Consider the following 18,045-nt stretch of genomic DNA (forward strand, 5'->3'; position numbering starts at 1 on the left):
AACTTTGCTATTCCTATTTACAATCACTTACATGTAGTAAAATAAAAGTTTAATGAGAGAATGTCATTGTTATAGCCGTTAAGACAAGGTTATGTCATACCACTAGATGGCGCCAAACACTAACACAAAAATCTAAAACCAATGTGTTTCTACAGATTTCAATAGAGACAGAAAAGGCCATTTATTTCACAAACGAGACGCAGTTTTTTAAAATCATTTATTTTAAAACGGTTCTGAAAACACATTAGTAAAAGCTAAAAATCCCAAAGTAATTCCAGAAAAGAGTGTACAGTTGATTAATGTGGCTAGAAAAAAAAAATACAACAGCAGCAAAATTCAGTCATTGTTCTGCTGGTGAGACTTCCTTCACATTCATAATTAAAAACACAAGACGTGTTGAGAAAAAAATACAGTAAATACAGTACAAAACAGGCACAAAGACACACAGATAAGTACAGAAGTTGCTCTCATGTACTGGCTACATATCACGTTGCGTGATCACCTTTAGGCATTCAAAAATGTAAGTGTCCTCGGCAGAACAAACAGGAATACAGTTGGCTTGCTGCTCATAGCCGCCTAACGTTTCGCTTGCTTTGTGCGCTTCCTGGCAGAAGTGTGTCCTTCTTGCGTCGGCCCACCGACTGGCTGCCACACTCTCTGGAGCCGTGGAACGCACACATGCAGGCCGTGCAGAACTGGAACTCACACTCGGCTCTGCTGCACACGCCCTCTTGTTTCACCGAGTGACACCTCGCGGGATGCCGACATCGAGGGCACGGCTTGAGGCACTCATCGTTGAAGAGGGTTTGGGCAACCTGACAATAAAAATGTTTTTAAAAATTTGAAAAGACTACAAATAAATGTTTTGTGAACTTCGTGCAGCAGTTCCCTCACTAAGATCAATCGGATCCCCAATTATCCTCGACTAAACAGACGTTAATGCCAACTAATATATGATGTATCCAAAGATTACAGATAGTCCAGTTAACCAAATCCAATGTAATCAGTTTCAAACTCACTTCTAGGAATTCATCTCGTTTGCTGCGGCTGCCTGAACTCAAGGTGCGGTGCTGTGATGGGGTTAAAGTGCAATTTCCTGACTTAGGGGTGCAGAAGCTGGACGTTCTAGACTGGGCCTGAACCTTCTTCAGGGCGGACCTCTTGAGCAGAGCGAGTCTGGTCTCTGCTTCGTTGACATTGTCGTCACCAGCGAGCTGGAAGACAACATCACAAACTGAGCTCATTTCAGCTTTTAGCCGCCGTTAGTCGATATCCATCTCGACAACTCCAATGTTACTTTACACTGAACCACAGATCACAAACACCTGCTTCAGAAAGGCCACAGAGCCCCGAGTCACATCAGACCCATTTGACTGTAGCCAGCCATCAGCAAGAGCGGCTAATATGGCAGATCTCTTACCTTAAGAGCAGCCTCCACTTCACTCACGTAGTTCCTTCTCTTTAAACTAGCTCGCTTGTCTTGTTGGAGGATTTCCTTCCAACTCGTGCACACTTCACCACACCTGCCCAACACAAACAATTTCATGCATGAGATCAATATACATAGCCCCCACTGCACGTTAAATAGAGGTTGTGTCCGACTGTTCGTAAAAGATATATATATATATATTTTTTAATAACAATCCGGATTTTTTTAAAAGACCACAAAGAGTCCGGTACTTTAGTCCAAGCATCCATGATAGGCTGAACGAATTCTACAGGATTTTGTAGTTATGCATGTATTCATATACTAATCTACAACCTAAATGCTGCCATTACAAACCATCATTATCAGTTTAATGAATGACAAACTGGGAATGAAACCACTTAACCTTTGAGAAGAAAACTGAGGCATACAGTAGATGCATTAAAAATATGCAAGACAATAACATTTTAAATTTTGTCGACGACACTAAATGTGTTGAAAACATGACCTCCTTACATGTAGATGCTCTCAGAGGTCAGGTGGCTGAGGATGACAGACAGGATGTGCCTGAGGTTCCTCTTCTTCAGCTCTGTGAGTATGTCCACCTTCCTCAGGCCCATCTTTCTGCCGATCAGCCCTGCCAGCGGCATGGTGGTCCTGAACGCCACCGGGGTCTGAACCAGCGCGACGGTGGACTTCAGCTGCTCCTTTAGGCTTGGACTTTGGCCAACAAACATGTGGGCTTTCAGTTGGCACATGGCATGAATCAGCTGCAGAGCTGGAGTCAGAGAGAGATTGATGGGGGTTGTCCTGAGAGGAGTCGCGTTAAGGGACGTTGTGCTTTCTGGCCTGGCTGGAGTTGCTGTTAGTGGGGTGGCATCGTCTTGTCTTGCAGCAGCCAAACTATCAGATGTCATGCCATTAGTACATTTAGCAGAAGGGGTGGCCCGGTGAGCAAAAACCTCATCATCTGTAGAAAGGCTGTGGCTTTGATGAAGATGTCCGTGCTTCCTCTCTGCTAGGTCTTCCTCAGACTGAGAGCCCCCCTCTTTAAGTGTAGAAAGCCGATGTTGGCGCAGTAAACGGGAGCGCCGCCTTGCCTCTGCCAGATTTGGGGTTTCAGAGTTTCCTTTGGAGGCCGAAAGGAGCAGCTCCAGGAATGAGCCGTCATTGTCCACGGAGGAGTCTTGGGATTTATCAAGGGTCAAGGAACTGAAACCACTGTCTTCACACAAAGATCTGTTCCAGGGTTAGAAGGTGGTTAATACAACATATATATTTTTTCTCTCTCTCACACACACACACACACACACACAACCACAACCACAACCACACCACACAGTCAAAAGAAGCATGTACCTGATATATTTTGGTGTGCGTGAGGATGACGGCGTGGATAAGACACTAGAGCCGTCATATCGGGTATTTGTGACACCGCTGACTGGTGATTGAGGCGTTTCCTGAGTTGGAGCAGGCAGGGATTTGATAAAGCACGGAGTCCCAATATCAATTTGATCAGAGGCAGAAAGGCTCTCACTGAAATCTGCATCCAACAGGGACGCTCTTCTCTCGAAACTGGAAAGGTAATCGGAGTTGAGTTTGCCGTCTTCGAGAGTCGAGGTCCTCACCTGCGTGAAGAGGAGTCTGCGTTTCCTCCCAGACAGCAACAGGTCCTGCTCCAACTTTAAAGTGTCGAGAGAGTCAAACGATGCACTGAGCCAGTGCTCAGACCCGGCACTGATGGAGGTCCTTCTGCTGCACGGTGATCTTGCATGGTCGGTTTTGACATCTGTGGCGGTTTTGCACATGAGAAGTCTTTGTCGCATCGGGGCATCCCTTTTGTACACTTTAGGAGTTTCACACCAGCTGACTGCTGGTGGCCGCTGGACACCCCAGGGGTCTTTGCCCAAGTATTCAACCGGTTCCCTGGTCCTCTCCTTGGGCGTGACAGAGAGCCAGATGTTCTCTTTCGGCGTTTCACAGAACTCTACTGGAGACAAAGAGCGACAGGAGTCCACCCCGCAGATGCTCTGTGGACTGTGGAACACACCCGAGTATCCACTGTCGGAGCAGTCGCCATTACAGTGCTGGCCTTTGCAGCTCTCCAGGTAGATGTTGGATTCAGGAGTGCACTGCATGATCCTCCTCCTGTCTGCGTGTGCTGGTCCACTACACCTGTTCACCAAGCAGCTGTTAGCTAACCTGCACACAACATCATCAAGTAGTGAGTGAAGACGAGAAAAATGGTAGCTGGCCGCTTTATTACAGCTATTTTTTAAATGTTGCCATGGTCCTACCGTATGTTTAATGAGCTGCGGCCACGTTGGACTCACATGGGGATAAGAGATGAGTGAATACACAAACTAATTTAGCTAAATCCATGTCGCGTGGGGAGTCCGCTGGTTCAACAGCGTTGCTACGCGAGGGCGTGCCTTCCAGTTAAACCCCCGGTCGCGCGCTCTCTGGGATGCCGCTATAAAGTTAGCTGTAGCCGCCAAAAGCCAACCACTAGCTGCGCCCTGCCGACAGGGGCCCAGCGGGCCACTTCGTTTCCTCCTACTTTAATTCTAATTTTAAGAAAAAGGCCCTAAAAAAAATAACGGTTGACAACTGCGCTCGTTCCGCAGCGACGAGAGGAGGGCAGAATGAATAATAAGTCAAATACACTTGAAAATGGATGAATTATTAATAGACGTTAGCTGCATTCATGACTAAGCTTAACTAATGGAAAATTGAAGTCGAAAATCCGACATCTTTGTTGGAGCAATTAGCGTGACGTGAAAACACCTGAGTCCGCTGCCAAGTCAACCCGTGCACAGGGGATCGATATCCCGGAAATGATAATGTCACAAACTCAACATACGCATTTACACACAATATCATTAGGTTATGTGGATTATGATGACCCGTGTATCCCTCGGGTTAAGTGACACCCAGTCTCGTGACCACTCACTTACATTCAACATGTCATCACTACGGAAGCCCCTTACAGCCTAGGTCATGGTTGTGGCTCCACACACATTTCACGCCGAGGCATGAATTGCAGACGACACGTTATTTCGCATTGAACAAAGAAACACAACAGAAACACTCACCTCTGCACACAGCTGGACTAATGCTCGTCCCCCCGCCTCGGTTTGTTTTCTGCGGGGAATCTCCAGCCACGTTTTCAAATTTGGAGCCCACTGAGTCACGTGTGTGTTACGTGTTTCCGCTTGGGGGTGCGACTTCCTTCCGCGCGCCGTTACCATAGTAACAGTGGAGAGTTTGTTGCCGAACAAGCAGACCGCAGAGCTTTTTAATAGCATTACGTGTATTAAGTTACGTGACTTTTACCGGACAACGGTATTCTCCCCGATGATGAGCACAGGCGCTATGTTCTCCGGAGACCAGTCCTCCACCGGTGACTCTGGGAAGGTCCCCGTGGAGCACCTGGACTATGGGTACATAGCACAATGCAGAGATGTTAAATACCTGGAGAGCATCTGGAGAGTACTGAGGTAAAGGTCTCATAACGGAGATGTAGGGTCTGTTTTATATTGTTGATGAGCTTTTTCTCCACTAAGATCATGCAGTATTGTAAATAAAGTACATAGGTCTACAATGATTGGAGTATACACAGGTTTAACATGATGAGAGAGTACATACTGTATGTTTACCATGATAAGAGAGTACATAGGTTTAACATGATAAGAGCGTACTTAGGTTTAACATGTCGAGAGAGTACATACTGTATGTTTACCATGATAAGAGACTATAGGTTTAACATGATAAGAGCGTACTTAGGTTTAACATGATAAGAGCGTACTTAGGTTTAACATGATGAGAGTACATAGGTTTAACATGATGAGAGAGTACAGGTTTAACATGATGAGAGTACATAGGTTTAACATGATGAGAGAGTACAGGTTTAACATGATGAGAGTACATAGGTTTAACATGATGAGAGAGTACAGGTTTAACGTGATGGGAGAGTACATAGGTTTAACATGATGAGAGAGTACATAGGTTTAACATGATAAGAGAGTACATAGGTTTAACATGATGAGAGAGTACATAGGTTTAACATGATGAGAGAGTACATAGGTTTAACATGATGAGAGAGTACATAGGTTTAACATGATGAGAGAGTACATAGGTTTAACATGATAAGAGAGTACTTAGGTCTACCATGATGAGAGAGTACATCGTCCTACCATAATGAGAGAGTACATGAATTTGGGTTTTCAGAAAATAACGTTGTAGTTTGTGTTCAGTTCCGGCGACGAGGGCATTTACCCTCATTTGATTGAGTTCTGTGAGAGTCACTTGGAGAAACTGGACCCGAGGAGCCGAGCGCTCAGGAAGCACCGCCCTGTGGCCACAGCAGCCAGCCTCTCTAATGAGGAGTGGAGCCAAATCACAGATGAGCTGAAGGCATGCAACACATTGTAGATTTGCTTTTTATTTGTTAATCAACCCCGTTCACTTCCTGCCCTCGCCTTAAATGTCTCTTACATTAGTTATTTGGTTATTAAATACATTTTTCCTTACAGACATGGCAAGAAGAAAGCAAAATGACGCAGACTTTACTAAAACAGCAGTCGGTGTTTGATGATTTAGAGAATATAAACATGCCACCTATAAGAGGTTCCAATTGCTCCATTCCACTGAGTCAGGTAAACGTGTCTCCAACAATGTAACATGCACATTTATGTACACAAGGAAAATACAGAAATTGAGTATCATGTCATCACAGACTTCCGTTCCAAAAGAAAAGCGGAATTCTTCAAAACGCACTCTCCCACGAGATTACGGAGAATGGGATAAGTGAGTCACTTTGTGAAGCAGCACACTCTTTCAGCTGTCGGATGCATCTTTCATGACAACAATCCACAGTTAAACGTGTTCTGGTCTTCTAGAGCCAAATATATTGTTGCTCTATTTGCAGGTTTGATGTCGAAAAAGAATGTGAAAGAATCGACGGGAATTTGGTCAAACGCGATCCAGCTGTCGCCATGAACACAGGACGGCCCAAAATAAAGACTACGGTGGATGCAGCATGTAACGTGTTACGTGTAGCAGCTCACATGCATGTTGTTGTCGTCGCGAGGCGTTGCGTGTACTGAAGTATTGTGGCTTTGTGTTGTCTCTCCAACAGTGCTGACTGAACAGGAGAAGCTCCCGCTGGCAAATCGCGAAAAGAACAAAGGCAATGAAGCTTTCAGAGCAAACGATTACGAGGAGGCTGTTGCATACTATTCCAGGTCAGGCTCTGAAAGCCACGCAATTATTAGAACAAGCATTTTACATCTCCCAAAGGGATTACAGCATGTTATCTTGGCATTTAATTAGACTCCTGTAATCATTTAAGTCTGATTCCATTCCCATTTACCGTGCCTCTTAAGTGTCTGTCCATTATCCTCGTGATGTTGTATTTTGGGCCTTCCATTACAGGAGCCTTTCCATTAAACCAACCGTGGCTGCGTACAATAACAGAGCTCAGGCAGAGATCAAGCTCAAGCACTGGCACAAGGCCATGAGCGACTGTCGGAGGGTCCTCGAGCTGGAACCAGGCAATATGAAAGGTGCTTTGCTCCTTTTGTACTTTAATTGAGTTACAAAAAAGCATGTCAACAGAAATGAGATAATAATGCAGGCGTCGATTCATGTTTCCGACTCCCTCACAAGTGTTTTTTGTGAAGCCCCTTTTGTAAAAAAAAAAAACCTTCTGGGATGTATTCCGATACTCCACTTTACAGCACGCAGCTTCAGTGTGTGTAACGTCAATACTGTACGTGGGTTTTCTTCCCCAGCCCTGCAACGTCGTGCCACTGTTTACAACCACATGGGCAACTTCCGAATGGCTGCTGAGGACCTGAGGATGGTGCTTCGGGAAGAGCCGCAGAATGCTGCAGCCACTGTAGGTGATAGAATACCCTTTGTGTCCACTAGGTGTCCCTGTATTTGTGTGAGAGCAGGCCCCTAAAAACAACTTGCAGCTGCTGCAAGGTATTAATATAATCACACCTCGTCCTATATAACTGAAATTAGACAATAGTGTAGCTTTTTCAGTTGTTTTATGGCAGATGAAGAGCTCAGCATGCATTTCATTTAGTCATCACCTATAGAGACATTGTTTATATGACCATATGTATTAGTGATTTTAATGTACTGTAGGGACATGGTGTTCCTTTTACATTGCAACACAAGCGATTCACTCCTTTGTGCTTTATGGGTGATTGTGTTGATTGTAGTGTCAGTCGGTGCGTCACCTTTGCTGACTTACTTCACAGAACTTGGGTGGACAAATTCTAATTTGTGAATTTCTTGCGGTTTAGCAACTTTTGTCTGAAACTGAGAAGAAGATGAAGGAATGTCAGCCAGAGCAGCAACGCAAAGGCAAGAAGATCCTAATTCGGGAGGTAGAAGAGGAAGATAACTGCAATAACGGTGAGACAAAAGCAGAACAGATAGGTGAGATTATTTGGGACCTCCGTATTCCAAATGTATATATCCTTGATTTACACACAGACACAGAGACACAGGCCATTGAGCGTTTACAATTCCCTGAATCCCTCCAGAAAGCTGTCTCTGATCCATTTTAAAGAAGGGCATGTCTCCTTAGCTATATTTAAAACATCATCGACAGTTTAATTTTATTTTAAGAGCTTTTTAAATCAGCGTCCGTTATGTCTTGTGTATAAAGCATTATTCTGCAGTTGTTCAGCGGAAAAATAGTTTTGTATCAATGCTGCGTATAGACAAACATGCTCTTATTCACAATTTATTACTACTGACCTAAAATACAAAAAACTAATAACCATATAACGAGTGCAGTAGATCTGTGGATCACATTTGCTTAGTTTTACAGCAGAGCCTGACCAATGATACAATCAACAATCAATAAGTACAATTAAATTGTTGGACAGAAATGCATACGCTATATATATTTGAGTGTCTTAATTACCTGTGAACTGAAAGGTTTACTTTCCAGATGTAAAATGTCCTGCTCAGAACATGTGTTATTTATATTACGTAACAACCAAACCATAATCATATTAAAAAAACAAGATAAACCTTTGACTCTCAAATATCAATAGTTGGCATCAAGAATTCCATAATGGCTTACTTATGAAATACTTCATAGAAATTAGAACTTGGCATTGAAATGTTAATGTATACTCTGTGTACTGTCAATATCCAATATTTTGTAAGGTCTTCTGTATTTTATATATGTATATGTGTGCCCACGTAGTCCTCCCTGTAGCTGCCTGGCGAAGGATTTGCCCTCTAATCCTCTGAGTGAAACAAAACATCTGAGGAAGCTTGAGCAAGTTAATAGTAGAGCAATCATGTTCCTCCCAAAGCCTTCTGTCTGTATAGAAGGAAACACCCCATGGCCCTCTGGGTAACACACTGTCTATGTGTGTGTGTGTGTGTGTGCGTGTGCATGTGTGCGTGTGTGTGTGCGTGTGCATGTGTGTGTGCGTGCGTGACTGCGAGTGCGTGTGCGTGTGCGTGTTATCTGCCCTACCCCCACCCAGCTGCTTCCTGGAACTCCCTCTTTGAAGTGCTCCGTGTCACGCGCGTCCACCCCTCCCCCACTGTGATGTAACCGCTGACTCCTTCCTGTGGGTGTGTCCCCCCCCTCTCTCCCCCCCCCCCCCCCCCCCCTCTCCCTTCTAGCTCATCCGGTTGAACCCAGCCAGGCTGTGGGAGGGGAGGAGAGCTCAGCTGCTCCTGCCGAAAGGGGAGACATGGGTAACGCTCAAAAGAAGCCCCACGGCAGAGGGGACGGGGGTCCTCACAGCGAGTCCAACAGCTCCCACCACGGACCCTGGAGGGGCAAAGGAGCCGCCGCCGACAAGTACAAAGTCGCGCACGACTCGAGGGAGAAGGTAGCCAACGGAACGAGCAAGAGGGGCTCGACAGCTTCAGTCCCGGCTGATCAGAGCAGCGGCGGTAAAGAAGCTCCGGTGGGAGGAAATGCGGAGGAATCTGTCAACCTCGATGCCCCGTGCGGAGCCCTGCCCCCGCCCGTGGCCCGGCTAAAGAATGAAGGGAACCTGCTGTTTAAGAACGGACAGTTTGCGGATGCGCTGGAGAAATACTCACTAGCCATTCAAGGCTATACAGATTCAGGTATGGTGGACTGTTCTTGTTATTGTCGTCAAGGGGGGGGGATCAGTCACATGGTGTGTACAATGTTGTTTGGTATATATTATTAAATTAGAGCGAAGTTTATTTTGTCCCTCCATGTCAGGAGCAGTGTGTTATAAACAACTGCTGCATAGCTTAACTGATTGACGTTTCATCACCAGTCATACCCATATTTGGATGAATATTTATTTATTTATGGTGTGTAATCATCAATGCTCTTGAGATAACTGGCCGATGCGATCGTAAATCAAAGGTCATGACCTTGCAATTATAAGGCTGATGCTTCGTGATTGTAGCTTTTTCACAAATATCGTACAATTCAGCAGTCAAAAGGCCATTTGTTTGGGATTTTGCACCGATGCTTCAAAATGTGTCCGTCCTTCCCGTGTGGCCTACACGGACAGTGTTTATGTTTTAGCCTCAGCCTGGTGCTAAGCCTCTCAGCTCAGGTCCGTCCAGGTCACATGACCGCTAACCACTCACTGTGAAATTGAATCTGCAGGACCACAAGCTATAATTCTCACAGCGTGAGAGGGAGAAAGTGAGAGATTGATGGAGGAAGAGGAACTGCTGCCCACCATCGAGCATCCTCTCTCCGTGGGTTGCTGTATAGTGTACTCCACTAGCCCCACTGTGCTGCTGGATGTGGAAAGAGACTGGACGTGGTCCAAGGGCCTTCCTCTGTCCGATGTAGGCAGGGCGACATGTAATGCAGACTCCAGCTGAAACCAGAGGATGGATTCTATGAACCCCTTTAAACATGCAGTGGTCTGTCAAAAAGGGACAGAGCTCAATAATAAACAGATTCGATCTGTCTTTTACAGGGTCTCAAAACTAGTTTGGTTAACGGATGCCCTATTTTGCAGCTCTAACATGCTAACGTACATGCTCTACTGTCACAGTAACCTCACTGAGTGGGAGCAGTCGCTGGGACATCACCATCCCGGCCTCACTGTGTCATCATTTATAATCTGAGTTCATCTGACGAGGTGGCACGCTAAGCCGACTGTATTTAGTGACGCAGAAGAATGCTGCTCTGGTCTGCAATGCACAGAATAAACGTGACGGTGAAAATGGAGCCTGGGCAGGTGGAGAAAACGTCCTAAAGAGGTGTTTGATGAGCTTCTCTTGGGTCGCCACGTTCCTCGTGTTTTTCACCTTGTCCGCCCTGGAGCTCATTGTGCTACTGGGGTAAACCAGCCAGATGTATTGGGGCGTATTGGTGGAAGAAAAAGTAGGATTTAAGGTCTTAACAAAGAGCCAGCCTCATTCCTCAGATTACAAGTGAAGCAACATGCAAGTTACTCAAACAAGAAGAATGGTGAACGTGTGAAGACACATCAATGTGTGTGTATGTGTGTGTGGGTGTGGGTGTGTGTATGCAGCCTCAACAATATTATTGCATTCATTAGTCTGCCGTAGAAGACATTTGAAGTTAGTATCTCACCATTAAAGTCTCGCTTCTAATGCTAAAAGGATCCCATTATCACACACAGACAGACATACACACAGACATATACACACACACACACACAGCATCATGTGACGGGATATTGACTCCATAGCAGATCCTAAAACTTCAAATCCATGTCCTTGTTGAACAGGATGCCCATGTCTCTAGTGTTTGTGTCAGACTGATTGATGCAGCCTCTGAACATTATAAATGATTCATAACACACCGAGGCTTTTTAAAGCCACACTTTAACTAGCCACGTGGTTGCCTATTTAAATGTTGGCCACGTTTACAGATATTCTGTTTAACAGTATGGATTAGTGAGCTACATGATGTGTCTTTTTTTGTACACAGGGATTGACAGTCCGGAGGATTTATGTACTCTGTACTCGAACAGAGCAGCTTGCTACCTTAAAGATGGCAACAGTCAAGAGTGCATACAGGACTGCACGAGGTGAGAGATCTCGTAATACTTTGTTAATACGTGGAGGGGGGGGAATCATTTACACTGGGTACCAGGAGAACCCAATAACCCAGCACAGCTTTGCAGTCATTTAAAAGACCAAACTAGCAGAACTCTATTGTTTATGAGGGGATTTGCACTGAGGTGTGTTGTGAGGGGTTGCCAGTGATCTCTTTCGAAGTTTTATAAGCAGTTAACTCAGGATAACTTGAGGGAACCTCCCATGTGAGAGAGCCTTTAAATACTCTGTATGTTTGCTTAAGATTCAGCTTCAAGGGCAAAAAGGAAAATTGTGTTGTGTGACTGTTTACTTACACATACACAGCAGTACGTACATGAGCACTATATACTTAATAAGCACAGGTACACTTCAGATTAGAAATCTGTCACAGCACTCCCAGACAGTTGCATCTATAGCAAGAGCAGCAGACTTGATCCTTTGCTCTTGTCTCATCACGTCTATTTATACCGACCAGAGCCCTGGAGCTGCAGTCATTCTCCCTCAAGCCCCTCCTGCGCCGGGCCATGGCTTACGATTCCCTGGAGCGCTACCGGAAGGCCTACGTGGATTACAAGACCGTCCTGCAGATAGACGCCGGCGTGCAGGCGGCGCACGACGGCGTCAACAGGTATTAGCCTTCACCTCGAACTTCAGCTGAGAGGCCGCAGAGAGCAGGGAGACGTTCCTGCTGGTGTTCCACGTCCTTATCGCATGGAATGGTCTCCTTGGTCTCATGAACCCAGAAATGTTCTGAATATTACAGGGTCCAAGGAAGCTATTCCAATGACAGCTATATGATGAAAGTGTCCTTGCTATCCATTTTTTATTATTATTATGAAGTGTTTTGGATAAGCAAGTGTTATCACTGCCTTGTATAATATCATACCAATATTTTAAATCCTTGTCTATATGCTGAGACGCGAGAACTTGCAATGTGACATAATCTGAAGACTAAATTACAACAAATCAAATGAACAAACGCACACAAAGTCTAATTAGTGGCTAACAGGTTTAGCTGGTGTTCAAAAGCAGCTCCAGCTAATGACTAATTATGGCTCTCACAGGGCATGTCCTCTCTCTGTTATGCAATTGGAGAAACTCATATATATATATATATATATATATATATATATATATATATATATATATATATCTACAAGATATAAGATGCTCCTTACCGCCGACTTGCTGTGAGCCTCTTTTAATATCCGTGCGTGTGACTTTATTCCACTCGTTTGTGTGTCCACGTGTAACAATCCATGTCCACTGCGCGTCCTCTAGGATCACCCGGCTGCTGATTGACCAGGACGGCGCGGAGTGGAGGGAGAAGCTTCCGGACATTCCCCTGGTTCCCCTGTCGGCTCAGCAGCACCGCAGAGAGGAGCCGCCGAGCGCGGAGGTCCTCCAGGCTCGAGCAGGTCTGTGCTTAGTCTTTAAAAGTCGTAACCACGACTATTGAGCTTTATCTCAAACACAGGACTTTACACTCACCGGTGTGAATATTCTTGGTGTTACAAAGTCTCGATAAGGCACGTGCTCCCTTGTGAATCCTGCAACTTGTAACATATGGATTAATAGTGTGACATGATGACACTGGGGTTTCTGAAGCCCATATTTCTCCGCGAGCTGGGAAATATCAGTGGGAGAAGCCTTAAAAGGGACAGTTTGGATTATTTGAATTGGGGTTGTATGAGGTAATTATCTATTGTCAGTGTAGCTACTGTAGATGGCGGTTTGGTGTACCAGCACAGGATTAAAGCGATGTCTTCGCTGTGCACAGGGGCAACAGCAAAACTGACAACTAAAAGAAAAACCCATTTTAAAAAAAGAAAGCAAGCAAGCAGTGGAAATATTGTAAATGTAGCATATGGATTTTGTAGGGGTCTAAAACATGTTTTGCTTCTGCCCCCGTCTACTGTATTACTTTAGGACATACAGTGACTGTGGATAAGAACCTCTTCAAACTGTCTCTTTTAAAGTAGAAACTGTTATGTGGTTGACAGTTATGCTTGACGGCAGTGACATTGCAAATTACATTTTTCATACAAAACACACTTTGGATCTTATAAAACCGAATGCATTGTTATGTAAGTGTATACAATCCCTAATATAGATAAATGGCATACTTTTGCTTAACAATTTGGTAACGATGCCAAAGCAGGACTCGTGGTAGTTTACAGGCTACATTTGGACCACCAAAATCCAGCTTGTTCCAGTCTCTCGTTTCACTCTGCGTTGAAGGTTGGAGGAGAATGTTAAAGGCCTCATTTCTTGTATAGAAGTGGACGTGTCACTACCCCTGTTCACTGACCAAGCAGTTTCTCCTATTCCCGTGCTGCAGCTCTTATTTTTAAACTCTAATGGAAGAATAGACCTGCTGGCACAGGTTTTGCTCCCACTAGAGGCAGATTGATTATCCCTTCCTCCACACCGTGCCTGATTGCTGACTCTCATGCAGCACATCTCGCTAGCACAGCGTTCATTTGAAGGGTTTAAACCCTTAAGCTTCATACTACGGAAGATTAGCATTTCCCCTTGTGTTACCTTGTTTTCTTAGAAGTACAAGGGAGGTAGAATTTAACGTGTATTGCAAGTGTCCATGTGGATTCAGGGCTTCAACAGAAAAAGGAGAATTGAGTTGCTCTACATGTGAGTAATCACCACTTTACTTTGTCTTCCAGAGAGGAAAGCAGAAGTCTGTTTCACGGCGTTGAAGCAAGAGGGGAATGACTTTGTGAAGAAGGGCCAATACCAGGACGCACTGGGAAAGTACAGCGAAGGCCTTAAACTAAAGCCAGAGGAGTGTGCTATCTACACCAACAGGTTAGAGGCCCTGCCCCGCTCCGCATGAACAAACAATGTGCTCCCTTCTGCCGTTGTTTTCTTCCTAATAAAGCAGGAATGTCAGAACACACCTAGACAAATCAAAGTGTTCCTTTTTGGAGAAACACAAAGAGGACGGATGAATTATGCTCAGCTCCGTGGTCACTGGGAGTAAACCAGCATGTATTGTTGAGTCAGTTGGTACAGAGCTGCTTCTCTGTATAGCCACACCAGCACGCACTGTGAACACATTTAAAGCTAGGGTTGGTCATCTTAAAAAAACTAGCATGCACACCAACTGTAAGTGAGCCAGAGAGGCTAATTTGCATCTGCTGTAGAATAATAAAATAAATTATCCAACGTGTTGGCAACGTAAATCTAGCAAGAAAGCCCCCAAGTCGGCCACACTGACCCCTGACTGTTCCCGTCAGGCCTCCCTCCAAAGCCACTCCCCCAAAATGAGCATCATGTAACGTCAACAATGAACTATTGTTAGTTCTTGCAGCTGTCAAGACAGCAGAGTGCATGGGCAGAATACACAAAGGAAGGCGGGCAGGGGAGTCGGCGGAAAAGGTATCCCGTCCAATCATTACATTCAGGCCGGATGATTGGACGGGCTTGTTCTAGGCTCCAAGGATCATCTGTTCCTTCAACGCAGCCCATTTGTAACGCAACAAAAACATGACAAACAAAACCAAAACAGTCGTGCCTTACAGTCCTTCGACAGCCACAGATGACGGATCTCTTTTTCCTTCCATTCATTGATTGCTGTCCACATGTAATGAAAATGTCAACAAAATGTTTTCAAAGAAGTTGACCAACCCCTGCCTTTTTAATGGAGACAGCAACAGTTCTATCTCGTGTCTCATCTCTTCCATAATCCAGCCTTTTATTATCAAGTCTGAGTCACAGACTCGGATGATAGATTTTAGTCACGCATCAAATCAGCTGCTGGTGGCAAAGATACAAATCCCAAGTGACGTGTGTGTTTGCAGAGCCCTGTGTTACTTGAAGCTGGAGAGGTTTGCTGAGGCAAAGCAGGACTGTGACGCAGCGCTGAGGGTGGAGCCAACCAATAAGAAGGCCTTCTACAGACGAGCCCTGGCTAACAAAGGCCTCAAGGTGAAGAGAGCCGGCCATCCCTGAGAAAGGAAATGTGTTTATTCAAAACCAGGGGTCATTTACTTAACGCCACTTGCCCATATTGTCTGTTCCTCCGACCAGGACTACCTGGCGTGCAGCTCCGACCTGCAGGAGGTGCTGCAGCAGGATCCCAACGTACAGGAGGCCGAGAAGGAGCTGGAGGAGGTCACAGTGCTGCTCAGACAGAGTTTGGCCAACGCGTCACCGGCCAAAGCCAGAAAGACCGTCCCCATCACAGAGGTAGATGCACATGGATTATCTCTCTCTCTCTCTCTCAGTATGAGAGACTCTACTCCTGCTCTGTGCTGTGCTGCTACCTCCATGATAGCACACTTAAAGACATATACTAGGTGGCATTAAAAACCAGTAGATGTCAGACTAGATCACTGTATCAAAACCAAATAATTTTTTCAAACAGTGAATTTTCATAAAGAGTGTGAGTAATTAAGAACACCTGCCCACTTCCATCTGGCCTCTCTCATTCGGTGAGATGCATGAACGCAGATAAAGTTGCCGTCTTTCCTCCCAAGCTTTTCCAACCCTCTCACTTCTCTTCTTTCTCGAGGTCGAGGGCGACGAGGAAACGGCGAGCGCTTCTGACTCGGGGGGCGGTACCAAAGGAGAGGGCACCGCGATCAATCTCCAGCCAGCCAACGCCTACGAGTTCGGCCAGGCTCTGAACACAGCTCGCAGTGTTGGAGACGCGGCGGCCTGCGCTGACCTGCTGGCCTCCACGACCCCGGAGGCGCTCCCTCAGCTGCTGAGCACCCAGCTGGATGGAAACACCATCAGCTTCATCATGCAGGCGCTGGACTCCCACCTCCTGGAGAGAGACCCCAACCTAGTCTACCAACACCTCAACCATCTGCACACCGCCAACAGGTTCTCGGTAAGAAGGCTTTGAAATTCTCAATAAAAAAACAAACCCAACAACCTGAGAGGCTATTTCCTTTTTATGTCTTTTATGTCCACTTTTTGACCAGCAGTTGTGCTGATAAATGATGCTGTTTCTTTCCTCCAGGTTGTGTTGATGCTGCTGGAGAAGGACGAGCGCCGCCACATGACCCAGCTGTTCGAGCATCTGTCTGCCGTGCAGAGCCCCGAGTTCACTAAGAACGATGTTCAGAATCTGGCCAACAAATACATCTGACCCGCCCAGCCCTTTTGCTCCCCCGCTGCATGCGCCAATACAACTCCTGGATTCTATGCAAAAAAAAGAAAGAAAAAGAACACTGCACAAGAACTGAGTACACAAGAGGCAGGGAGCTGCAGAATGTGCCCCAAAGCAATACAGCAGAACTGAGTCCCATCCCCTCGGCTGGTCTGCTGTAAATGAATCTGATCACTGTACGTTTTGAGTGACAGGATAAGGAATATATTTTTTTCTCTCCAGAAGGTTTTGCTATGCAGATTTACTTTTGTACCACCACTAATCATTTGCATCGTACGACAGGCGGGCACGCGGGATACTATGGACCGTATCGATCAATGTGCTACGTTACGTAAGGCTACAGGCGACCGTTTCCCCCCCAGGGAGGTTTGCTCAGGACCGGCTCGCGAACCCACAACTGAGCTTCGTGGTTCCCGTCAGAATTTGATAAACAAACTTGTAAATGTGGGTCAAACGCGTAAAGATAAAGAACCCGTTTTAGTACGAGCACATGTTCCCTGTGGGAGAAACGGGCCTGCGTGACATCAGCGTCTGTTGGGCCGAGATCTACTCTTGACAATGTGTAACCTTACATGACTCCAATACTCTCTTCTGTTTATTCAGCTATGCAGTTTGCTGATCTGGGTTTTAATGTCAAGTCACTCAAGGCTGCTGTGTTTTCTCTTTTCTCTTCTCATAAAGGAATGACAGAGCACATCTGCACATCCATGTACACACTGGAGAGAAGCAGCATCTTCCCCAGATGTGTGCCTTTAGATTTCAGACTAGGGGTCGGACTTCTTTTGGTTGGGTATTTATTTCTAATTTGAGTGAGCAGACACTCCTTAAGAGGGTGTGTATTTATGTCACTCTGTAGCTTTTATCATACGTTTAATCATTTGGATTTGTGCATAATAAATACATGTATTCATCTAGCTACATGTGTAATTGTTTAAAATATGAAATTGATTTGCTAATTTATGGCATTCTATCGATGTAAAGAGACAGTTCACCCCAAAATCAACAATCCATATTTGTCTTCTCATCTGGAGCTATTCATCCGTCTGTTTGCCTGCAGCAGGATGCGACCGGCAAAACCAATAAAGAAAAACTAAGCATGAGTTAGAGATAATCTGGACCGTGTGAGACGATTTTGGGTGAACTGTCCCTTTTAAGTATTTCATTATTGTACATTCCAGTTATCCAAAAATCACCCGACTGAATCCAAACCAGTCTGTTTTCAAATGTTTTTATCAATTCTACATGAATGTACCAAATTAAGTTCAGGGTGAGAAGTTGGGGGGGGGGGCAATAATGTCCCATGTTTCTCTATATTTCAGTAGAGATGTAAACAGTATTCAGAGGGCTATTCAATAAACATGGAAACATGTGTTCTTCTGTGCTGCGATGAAATAGTTCAATAAAAATACAAACGGAACACCCT

General features: G+C 45.3%; 2 protein-coding genes across 6 annotated transcripts; one reads left to right on the forward strand and one right to left on the reverse strand.

Annotated features, from left to right (window-relative positions):
• Positions 1-208: 208 nt before the first annotated feature.
• fbxo43 (F-box protein 43) lies at positions 209-4,665 on the reverse strand. Of its 3 annotated transcripts, XM_034528963.1 has the most exons (7): positions 4,522-4,664; positions 3,055-3,628; positions 2,786-2,886; positions 1,943-2,665; positions 1,421-1,523; positions 1,020-1,214; positions 240-815 (listed from the first exon to the last, which is right to left on the reverse strand). In XM_034528963.1, the coding sequence occupies exons 2-7, from the start codon at positions 3,562-3,564 to the stop codon at positions 567-569; spliced, it is 1,881 nt and encodes a 626-aa protein (XP_034384854.1). In that variant the 5' UTR covers positions 3,565-3,628; positions 4,522-4,664; the 3' UTR covers positions 240-566. The 3 variants fall into 3 exon arrangements, with proteins under 3 accessions (XP_034384852.1, XP_034384854.1, XP_034384853.1); XM_034528961.1 differs by having other exon boundaries at positions 209-815; positions 2,786-3,628; positions 4,522-4,662; XM_034528962.1 differs by having other exon boundaries at positions 2,786-3,601; positions 4,522-4,665.
• Positions 4,666-4,669: 4 nt separating this feature from the next.
• Positions 4,670-18,039, forward strand: LOC117728180 (sperm-associated antigen 1-like). Of its 3 annotated transcripts, none has more exons than XM_034528956.1 (18): positions 4,670-4,926; positions 5,683-5,842; positions 5,962-6,084; positions 6,165-6,235; positions 6,357-6,469; positions 6,567-6,672; positions 6,863-6,993; positions 7,222-7,328; positions 7,747-7,858; positions 9,095-9,550; positions 11,376-11,475; positions 11,961-12,113; positions 12,767-12,903; positions 14,167-14,308; positions 15,304-15,430; positions 15,533-15,691; positions 16,017-16,340; positions 16,473-18,039. In XM_034528956.1, the coding sequence occupies exons 1-18, from the start codon at positions 4,784-4,786 to the stop codon at positions 16,599-16,601; spliced, it is 2,793 nt and encodes a 930-aa protein (XP_034384847.1). In that variant the 5' UTR covers positions 4,670-4,783; the 3' UTR covers positions 16,602-18,039. The 3 variants fall into 3 exon arrangements, with proteins under 3 accessions (XP_034384847.1, XP_034384846.1, XP_034384848.1); XM_034528955.1 differs by having other exon boundaries at positions 4,686-4,926; positions 7,747-7,882; XM_034528957.1 differs by having other exon boundaries at positions 4,720-4,869; positions 7,747-7,882.
• Positions 18,040-18,045: the final 6 nt, after the last annotated feature.

The sequence above is a fragment of the Cyclopterus lumpus genome, chromosome 25 (assembly GCF_009769545.1).
Source record: "Cyclopterus lumpus isolate fCycLum1 chromosome 25, fCycLum1.pri, whole genome shotgun sequence".
NCBI lineage: Eukaryota > Metazoa > Chordata > Actinopteri > Perciformes > Cyclopteridae > Cyclopterus > Cyclopterus lumpus.